At 41.8% G+C, this 10,394-nt stretch overlaps 2 protein-coding genes across 12 annotated transcripts in view; one reads left to right on the top strand and one right to left on the bottom strand.

Annotated features, from left to right (window-relative positions):
* Nucleotides 1-126, bottom strand: part of BEND6 (BEN domain containing 6) — a 54,110-nt gene extending 53,984 nt beyond the window's left edge. Inside the window, exon 1 of the mRNA XM_005863307.2 lies at nt 42-126. The gene's annotated coding sequence lies outside the window, so the exon portion shown is untranslated. The remainder of the gene's footprint in view (nt 1-41) is intronic.
* DST (dystonin) overlaps nt 43-10,394 on the top strand; it is a 448,713-nt gene continuing 438,361 nt past the window's right edge. For all 11 annotated transcript variants that reach the window (XM_014537311.1, XM_005863309.2, XM_014537308.1 and 8 more), the window contains exons 1-2: nt 43-223; nt 786-820. In XM_014537311.1, coding sequence (XP_014392797.1) covers nt 43-223; nt 786-820 — 216 coding nt within the window. The remainder of the gene's footprint in view (nt 224-785; nt 821-10,394) is intronic.

The raw sequence follows: 10,394 nt of genomic DNA, 5'->3' as shown, positions 1-10,394 counted from the left end.
CCTCCAGCCCCGCCGCCCAGCCGCCCCCGCCTCGCCCGCACCATGATCGCCGCGGCTTTCCTGGTCTTGCTGAGACCCTACAGCATCCAATGCGCCCTCTTCCTCTTGTTGCTTCTGCTAGGCACCATCGCCACCATCGTCTTCTTCTGCTGCTGGCACCGCAAGCTCCAGAAAGGGAGGCATCCGATGAAATCGGTCTTTTCGGGTCGTTCCAGGAGCAGAGGTAAGACACGCCGCGTTTCTTCAGCCCATTTGGAGAGTGACGCGCGGCTCGCTCGCTTTTGCGCCACTGCCCTTCGCTCCAGCATTGCCCACTCCCCAGGCTGAGGACGCCTATGGATTTAACGTCCCTCGCCCGTGTTGCCCTCGCCCCCTTCCTCCAGTCTCCTGGGTTGGGCAAAGCACAGCGATGCCGAGTGCTGGGAGGAGAGGCATGGACGCAGATTCTTAGTGTCAGTTTGCTAAAGCCCCCGAGGGTATCCGGAGCGGAGTCTGGTGCTGCGGCAGCCTCCCTTCACCCATCCATCGCTTTCTTCATGGAGAGTTTCGGGCTCCCCAACTCCCCCAGAACTTTCCCTGAAACTTCTCATGTTGAAATCAGCTAGAGACTGGTGGCCTAGTAACCTCCCCGCCCTACAGGATGCCCCCACTAAATTCGAGGCGTCGGGAATGTGCCTTCCCGACCCCTCGCCCCACCCTCCTAACCCCCCAGGTAAGTCATCAGTTATTCGGCAGGTGAAGAACAGGGAGTTCAATGAAGTCTCATTTTTCTCTTTTCTCCCCAGATGCTGTTATGAGATCTCACCACTTTCGTTCTGAGGTAATTTATTTAGCGCGCACGCTCAAGGTCAGAAGAAGTTCTCTTTCCAGAGTACCAATATTAATCATATGCGTGTTAAGAAACCGGTAGGGCATTGCATGGCGGGGATGCTGTCCCCAACCGAACTAGTGCCCAGCGAACAGTTTCAGCACATTTTGTGTGTGGTGGAGCCGCTGGACACGAGGGGGAAAGACAGCTTCTAAAAGCACTGCAGACCTTACAAAACTTAGCCTCGGGGTGGCTCTCAGCGTCCCTTACAATCTGTAATGTGCCTGTGGAAGCTTCCTGGGTGCTGTCAGCTGGGGTTGTTGGCTCGGATATCCCAACAGCAGAGAAGAGCTTTCAGGAAGTTGGTGCAGAGCAATTTGGTCCCTATGCATTTCATTTTAGACTTTCGGGTTTACATTGCTATTCACTGGTAAAGCTCTCCATGCTTTCTTGGGGCTATCTGATGGTTTTTGCGAAGTGATGGTGGTAGTGATCGGGCTTTATGAGTTTCCAGGCCAACCCCACTTAGTGTGAGAGATTTTCCCCTTTTTTTCAGAGCGTTTCACACAGCCAGGCTTGGAGGTTCCTGGTCTCAGTGCTTGTTCTGGTTTATTCATCTTAGCAAACTTCATAGTCACACACCCTCCATTTACTTGTCATTTCCCTGAGAAGTTATTTCACATCTCATTTCACTAGTTAATCAGATGTTTTATTGCACCCTAGGTGTTTTATTGGACTCTGGTTGTTTGAAAGCTTTAACTGCATTATTATAACAGCATTCTAATGCCCAAAGAGCAATTCTACTGCATGTAGCCCTGGAGGGTGAGAACGCTGTGCTCAATTTAGGATACTTAAGAGACTAAATTAACCAATCAGATAATCAGACAGCGCATTCCTGGCTTTACACTAACTAGCAGTGTGGTGCTGGGAAACTCTTAGTTTCTCAGCACCTCAGTTTCCCCATCTGTAAAATAGGCCTAATAGTACTGACAGGGTTGTAGGGGGAAGATTTTGGGTTTACAAGTAATTATGTGAGAAACCCCACTTAGCCCTGCTGGTGTGGCTCAGTGGTTGAGCATAGACCCATGAGCCAAGAGGTTCCTGGTTTGATTCCTGGTCTGGGCACAAGCCTGGGTTTCAGGCTCAATCCCCAGTAGGGGGCGGACAGGAGACAGCCAATCGATGTCTCTCATTGATATTTTCCTCTCTCTCTAAAAATCAATAAAAACATTTTTTGAAGTATTTTTTTAAAGAAAAAACCCCGCTTAGCTCATAGTAGGCATTCAATACTGGTTAGGTATTATTACATTTTGTAAAACTGAATTAAAAATGTGTAAAAATAAAAATCTGCAAGTTTTAAAGTCTTAATTAATTAATTCAAGTTTATGGGAAACAACACAAACGGTGTCTATCATGAAGCAACACTTTTGAATATCTAATTAATTTAATAGAATAACCCAGATAGATATGACAAAAATAATGGTCAAGGTGCAAACATCAAAATTTAGGATTTTGATTTTAAAAAGATATATACAGTTCCATTCAAGTAAGTGATAGAACAAGAATAATAATCCTGTTATGTTTTTTTTAAGACTCCTATTTATTTTAAATATATTTTTTTATTGATTTTAGAGAGGAAGGGAGAGGGAGAGAGAGAAACATCAATGATGAGAGAAAATCATTGATCAGCTGCCTCCTGCATGCCCCCCTACTGGGGATCGAGCCTGTAACCCGGGCATGTGCCCTTGACTGGAATCTAACCTGGGACCCTTCAGTCCACTGAGCCAAACCAGCTAGGCCTGATGTGGGTTATTGTATTTGCCATCAGGTATTTCAGCTAAAGCACAAATAGAAAAAAATGAAATAGAACTGTGTCTTGGTTAGTTATCTTGCAGTTAACTAAATATTTGTCCCAATCTTGCATTTTGTTAGGAATGCTGGGACCAGTTGTTTATGCCTTAACTTGTTTCACAAGAATACTGGTACAGTCTGACATCCTGTGGGGACTTCATATTTGTCTCATCTGCTAAACTGTGAGCTCCTTGAGGGCATGGACCACATCTCTCTTGCGTAGGGGTGTATCCCCACTGCCTGGTAGAGTGGGTTCTTAAGAAATATTTATTGAATGAATGAAAAATTCTTCAGGTGTGGCAGTTCCCATAACTGGACAAATAGAACTCAGAGTTGGGCAGAAAATAAAAATGCACATTCTCAGGACATTGCTCAGAATCCAACATTTGATGAATCTCTTATTTGATCTTTCTAAGCTTTTAAAAAATTGGAGTTTGTATTAAAAATGTGAGTCACTAATTATAATGAAGTAGATTTGATTAATTTTTTTTCTCCTCAGAAAATCAAATGCAAAATTAGCTTGATTTGTTGATGGGCTACCCGTGTTCCTTTTTGTACCAAGTTCCACCGATAAGCTACTCTAAGAATGTTATTTTATAAGTGAAAATCCTGAGACTCTGTTGCATGAGAATGTCATATTTCATCACTGTTTTATGTTTACCACAAATAAAACATTTTCCCTAAAAGGTAACGTAGGGAATTTTTTTTTCCTTTTCCCTTTCTATTAGAATGCCATATCCTGTGCAATTTTCTCCTTGAGAAATACCTCTGAAATTTTTGGGTATTAAAAAATTAGAATGGATATTCTTATTGCCTTTTAGCAGTAGTTGCTGCAGAATAATTAACGATCAAAGAAACTTTTCATTTTCTGACAAGTCATAATCATATTGAAGTAAGAATTCAGTGTTTTTTTGTTCCTCATTCCAATCTCAGTAAGTAGATCATTCACGTTCAACATTTCCGTAGTGTTCAAGTGAGGAAAATGAGTTAGGATCTGCTGACTCATTTTGAAATGGAAAAAAGCTTTGGGAAAGCCCTTGAACACATGGAAGAAGTTCGATTAGCACTTTACTGCTTTACTTGGCAGAGGATATTGCTTCTGCTACCCACATGCCCAGCAAGGAGTCCCATTGGGCGGGAAATTTCAGGATGTTCCTTCCCGGATAGAGAAATACTTCTCCAGGGAGGAAAACCATGGCACTGGTTTGCTTTGGGGGAGTTCTGCAGCAGGGAAGAAAGCCACATCTCTCTCATCTGAGGAGCTCCAGCGGGTTCCTTAATGTGTGATCTGGGATGAGTTTCTCTCTATGCCTCAGTTCCCTCATCAATTAAGTGGGGGTAATCCTAGAAACCCCCCATGGGCAGGTTAGGTAAGATATCCAGCATCAGCCAGGGCTGGGTAGGGTCTCCATCATATTCACTGTGCTCACTCAGAACTCAGGGAGACTGATTTGAAAATAACTGCTTTGAATTCTGTAAGAGAAAGAGCTGTATGCAAACAGCTCCTAAACTAAGTACAGTCTTAAAGAGATATTTGCACACCCATGTTGATAGCAGCGTTATTCTGAATTGCCAAGAGGTGGAAACAACCCAAGTGTCCATTAATGGATAAATGGTAAACAAAACACGGCACATCCATGTAATGGAATATTATTCAGCCTTAAAAAGGAAGGAAATTCTGACAGGTGCTACAATGTAGATGAACTCTTCACTACATTGAATAAACACATTTCTCCAACTCAGGTTCTTCTTCTGGAAGCTAGAAATAAATAATATAGATGCTGATAAGATGTTTTGGAACCATAACCACCACCAACCCTTTTTATTTTCACTTACTTGCAAACTTGTCTTTACTCGCTTTTTAATAATCCTCTAAATTTTAATAATTAACATATGAGAATGTGAAATTATTAATCCATCCAGCAAGTATAACCCTAATTCATTGACAGATAAAAAAGCCAATTAGATCAATAGAAATATGGGTTTTGTGTATGCAGGGAAAGAAGTTGTACAGTGATTTAATTAAGTCCTAAATTGCTAATGAGGAGAAGTGAATTCATATTGATGTAGGACTCAGTCTAGAAACCAAACGTTTGTATCTAAGAAGCGCCCTTTTCCTGAGGATTTATAATGTTTTGTGCTGTGACATTATACAATGGTTAACTGTTACTCTAGATTCCTGTGGCGAAAATCAGGCAGTGACTATCCTGATTCTAAGGAAATTTCAGAAAGTGATAGGGGTAATTGAGGTACCATTAGGTTATGAGAAAGAGTCTTGGGAGTACTTCAGTAGACCGAAGACAATGATAAGGCCCTTTGAGAATACCCAGAGTGAGCAGTGGTAAACGATCCCTATTCATCAGCTCAGTAGAATAAGGGAAGCCTTGTTTCATAGAAGTAGGGAGAAGAGTGTGTTTTATGTCTATCAGGATTTGAGTAAAAGTCTTCACTTCCCATTTCAGGTAAAGGAACCCAAAGAGTTAACTCAAGTTAAGCAATTCCTGTAGAGTCACATAGCAAGGTAAGGACTAAGACAAGAATTCCCTTGCTACGTTTGGTCTGCCCGTAGTGTTTAACTGCCACTCACAGCTAAGAGACTGATAATATGCCTGAAATTCTTTAAAAAAATTTTTTTAAATTTTATTTTAGAGAGGAAGGGAGAGGGAGAAAGAGAGAGAAACATTGGTTGGCTGCCTCCGGCATGTCCCCTACTGGGGATTGAGCCCACAACCCGGGCATATGCCCTTGACCGGAATCAAACTCAGGACCCTTCAGTCCGCAGGCTGATGTTCCATCCACTGAACCAAACCAGCTAGGGCTGAAATTCTTAATGAAAGAGAGAAGCTAAGTTGAGTGCATTTTTAATGGACATTTCTTACAAAGCTGAATAGGCAACTGCTTTAGGATTTTCAGTGTTTATTCACATTATCTTAAAAAGATGGTCCACACAAACCCTATTGGCCTCATTATATTCCCAGTGTCCCTGTACCACACCATGGTAGAATGCTCAGTGAAATAACCACATTTCACAGCTTCTCATTACATTTATACTTTCATTACAAATTACTTAATTTAATGGATTAGAAAAAAATGAGAGTTTGTCTTTTAGTTATCTTTTACAATTAGGTTATCTTTACAAATTCTTTTCCTAGAGTTAAATTTCAGGTCTAAATTAATTTGTGCTAATTAAATTAGTTGTAATTTGAACTCTATACATATAGTGTTCATTTAGCGTCACTCAATTATTTTCAAAATAAACACTTTTTAAAAAAATTACATACGAGGTTCGATGTTAGATACAGGGCTAACAAAGGGTCTGAGGTATAGACCATGCCCTTGATGATTAGTTCTAGGTCACTCCCAATATCAGTGCTGAAATTTTATAGTTACTGGTTTCTTCTGTTACGGTAACTGAACTGCTGTGCTCTTTCCAACTATGAGTCACAAATGTGACGAGAACATTAGAGGCCGAGGTGTATAAGTACAGCCAATATATTTGTATAACATCCACCCTATTCACAGAGGTTTATTACACCAGGGTCACCACTACCATATAATTTGCCCTTTAGCTACATGTAGGTGACAAAACAGAATGCTGGAAGGAATAAATAAAAGAAGGAAGGGGAAAAAAGCACTTATTTTCATGCATCCAAACTAATTAAATGCGTTAGATGAATGTTGAAACAAAAGCCTTTCCAGAGAAGTTTGACTCTTTGTCTAACGATAAGGTTCAACAATGACTCCTTTTGAGATTTGGATTACAAAATATAACCAGGCTGACAAAGACAGGTATTGGCTTAATGAAAGGAATACAGGAATCGAGTTCAAAAATCCTGATTTTGGGTTCCAGCCCTGCTGTTAACTAACTGTGATTTTGGTCAAGTCTCTTAGTGTCTCCAAGACTTCTATTTGGTGTCCTTACTGGTAACATGAAGATGATCTCTGAAGCGCCTTCCAGAAGTTTCAGGCCATGTTTCTGATATGTGCAAAAGCACCATGCTAAAAAGGCGTATGTACAACATGATTCCTGCCTTCTAGGAGCATAAGGCAGGCAAAGATAAAAATATAACTAGCTTAAGTACAAAGCAACAAATTACATGTGCAATAGGAATGGTTGGAATAGTTCTGATGAAATAATTGCTTCTAGCCGATGTGATCAGAGAAGGCTTCCGAGAGGAGGTGATGTTTACGCTGAGGCATGGGTTTGGGTAGTATCTAGCTAGGCAAAGAGAGAATGAGAGCAACACCCCCAGGCCCGCAGAATGGCATGAAAATACACACAGATTTAGGAAGGCATGCCTGTTTTCAGAGCTCAGAATACACCAATATGATTAGAATGAAGGGTTCTTGATATTGCATAAGTAGGTTCCAACTACAATAAAAATAATTTCTGTATACCACTTGCCAGTTGACGAAAGCCTTTGACATAACATTTGATTTGAGGGTACCTGCTATGAGCCCCTTTTTAAAAATTAAGACATTGGTTAATTGGATCATATAGGTCTCAGGTATGGATTTCCACATTACAAGATCTGTAGGTTGCACTGTCTGCCACCACCCAAAGTCATGTCACTTTCCTGTCATCAGATGAGCTCTTCCAAGAGAAGCAAAATTTGCCTATTTCTTTTCTAGCACTGTGGCAAGACAGCCTGATCACTCTTTTTTCCGCCCTGAAGGAAAATGCACAGTCGTGGCCTCTGCTGTAGTGTGGAGGGCCTGGGAACATGACTCACTGTGGGTCTTTCTGGTCACCCGAGGCTGCACTTTGGCAGGATACCATGTTTTTCAGGTCCAGCACACAAGCATCACTGGGTTTTATTTTGACTGAAAACAGCATATGTCCAGGGATTTGTGACAACCTGCTCATATGTTCAGTGTTCATTATAAATCTTCACGCAAAGTATAATAATTTTTCAGGTATTTCATTATGTACAAGGCCATTTCTATCAGCTTTGAAATACTTTACATTTTTATAAAGTATTTGAAATGTGTTTATATTTAAACTTCTTCCTTGAAAATTCCTGTTGCACAAGAATTAGTCTAAGTGTTTACACCCTCCTCAGATCCTCTAGCCTACTTCTCCACCCTCAGCCTGTGACCTTTGTCTCTTAACTCACAGTGAACATCAGTGCCATCAGGTAACAGCGCCATACATTTCTTGCCCCTAAAAACTAAATGGCATCTTAAATGTCCCTCCCAGTCCAATGGAAAATTCATTTGTCCTCTGTGCTAATAGTTTATGCTTATATTGTGAAAAAATTTTTTTCATCTCTTGGGGGATGATGTTCCATTAGTCCTTCCTTCCTCTTTTATCTGCCATTGTGCCCTCTCTGTGGGCTCCTTTCCCTTATATATAAATGTCATACATGCTTCCTTTTGAAAACCACAATAAAAACCTCTCTATACCATCAGCTCTTCTCTTGGCAAGAGAAGTTTCCTGAAAAAGGCTTTTATTTGTCACCTCCTATTCCTCACCTCTCATTCACTCCTCACCTTTATAGCCGAGCCTCTGCTGCTACTGCTATTTAAAGTCACTTAAGCCCCGCCAGCATGACTCAGTGGTTGAGCATTGACCTATGAACCAGGAGGTCATGGTTCGATTCCCGGTCAATGTACCTGGGTTGCGGGCTCTATCCCCAGTGTGGGTGTGCAGGAGGCAGCCGATCAATGATTCTCTCTTATCATTGATGTTTCTATCTCTCCCTCTCCCTCTCTGAAAGAAAAAAATAAACACACACAAACAAAACCCTGTCTTTCAGAAAGCTTACATTTAAAAAATAAATAAAGTCACTTAGGCTCCTCTGTGATTTCTAAATTTCTAAATCAAGTATATCAGTCTTTTTTTTTTTCTTTTAGGTTTTTATAGTTTTGGGATTTGAGGGTTTTTTAAATTAAATATTTATTGTTCAGATTATTGCAGTTGTTCCTCTTTTTCCCCCCATAGCTCCCCTCCACCCAGTTCCCATCCCACCCTCTGCCCTTACCTCCCCCCGCGCCCCGCACTGTCCTCATCCATAGGTGTACGATTTTTGTCCAGACTCTTCCCGTACCCACACACCTCTTTCCCCCCCAAGAATTGTCAGTCCACTCCCTTTCTATGCCCCTGATTCTATTATATTCACCAGTTTATTCTGTTCATCAGATTATTTATTCACTTGATTTTTATATTCATTGTTGATAGATATGTATTTGTTGTTCATAATTTTTATCTTTACCTTTTTCTTCTTCTTCCTCTTCTTAAAAGATACCTTTCAGCATTTCATATAATACTGGTTTGGTGGTGATGAACTCCTTTAGCTTTTTCTTATCTGTGAAGCTCTTTATCTGACCTTCAATTCTGAATGATAGCTTTGCTGGATAAAGTAATCTTGGTTGTAGGTTCTTGCTATTCATCACTTTGAATATTTCTTGCCACTCCCTTCTGGCCTGCAAAGTTTCTGTTGAGAAATCAGCTGACAGTCGTATGGGTACTCCCTTATAGGTAACTGACTTTTTTTCTCTTGCTGCTTTTAAGATTCTCTCTTTGTCTTTTGCTCTTGGCATTTTAATTATGATGTGTCTTGGTGTGGTCCTCTTTGGATTCCTTTTGTTTGGGGTTCTCTGCACTTCCTGGACTTGGAAGTCTATTTCTTTCACCAGGTAGGGGAAGTTTTCTGTCATTATTTCTTCAAATAGGTTTTCAATATCTTGCCCTCTCTCTTCTTCTGGTACCCCTATAATTCTGATGTTGGTACGCTTGAAGCTGTCCCAGAGGCTCCTTACACTATCTTCGTATTTTTGGATTCTTTTTTCATTTTGCTTTTCCGGTTGGGTGTTTTTTGCTTCTTCGTATTTCAAATCTTTGACTTGATTCTTGCGCTCCTCTGGTCTGCTATTGGGTGTAATATTCTTTATTTCAGACCATGTATGCTTAATTTCTAGTTGTTTCTTTATCATAGCATCGAGGGTCTCATTAGTTTTCGTGAAGCTCTCCAAAAGTTTATTGCAAGCCCTCAAAATTGCGTTTTTTAGCTCTATATCCTCCATTTCTGTCATGTTTTTTTGTCTCCGCATTTTTTATGCTTTCTTGGTGCACCCCCTAGTGGTCTTTGTGCGCAGTCTTGTTCTAGTTGAGCCTTGATTGTTGTAGTTAATACTAGAGGGATTTGACCACCAGGCCGACTGGCTGTGTGAATCAGCTGTGTCTGCCGCGGAAAACTTCTGTCCTCTGGGGAGGTGCTAATCTAGCCTTTGCCTGAGGCGATCTGGCAAATGGCTCTGCGCAGGGCTTGGGCGGGGCGGGCTCAACAGGGCGGGCGGAGGGAGCGGTTATAGCCCCTCTCAGTCCCGTTCCCAGAGGCTCTGCTTCTCAGAACCCCAGGAACCGCTGCAAACCTCGGAGAGAAAGCTGCCTTCCAACTGATGCCAGACACTCCCGCTTCTCCCGTTTGAGTCCGAGTCCCCAGCGATTCGCCCGTATCTGGAGCTCAGAGTCTGAGACTCCCCCCTGACCGAAAACGACAACCGCGCTCTCAGCCACCAGCCCGCTTTGCGCGCGCACCTCCGCACCTGAGTATTTTCCACACTGCGCCTCCTCTGAGCCTCGGTGTGCTGTTATTTTTCCTTCTAGTTGAAGAGTCTCTCCTCAGCCAGCCTTCCTGTGGTTCTGGGTGATGTCCGTTCCGTCTTTTAGTTGTATTTTTGAAGTGGTTGTTTGCGGCAGCAGTCTCCGATGTTTACCTATGCCGCCATCTTG

The sequence above is a fragment of the Myotis brandtii genome, unplaced genomic scaffold (assembly GCF_000412655.1).
Source record: "Myotis brandtii unplaced genomic scaffold, ASM41265v1 scaffold176, whole genome shotgun sequence".
Lineage (NCBI taxonomy): Eukaryota > Metazoa > Chordata > Mammalia > Chiroptera > Vespertilionidae > Myotis > Myotis brandtii.
This window is presented reverse-complemented; position numbering and strand designations above follow the sequence as displayed.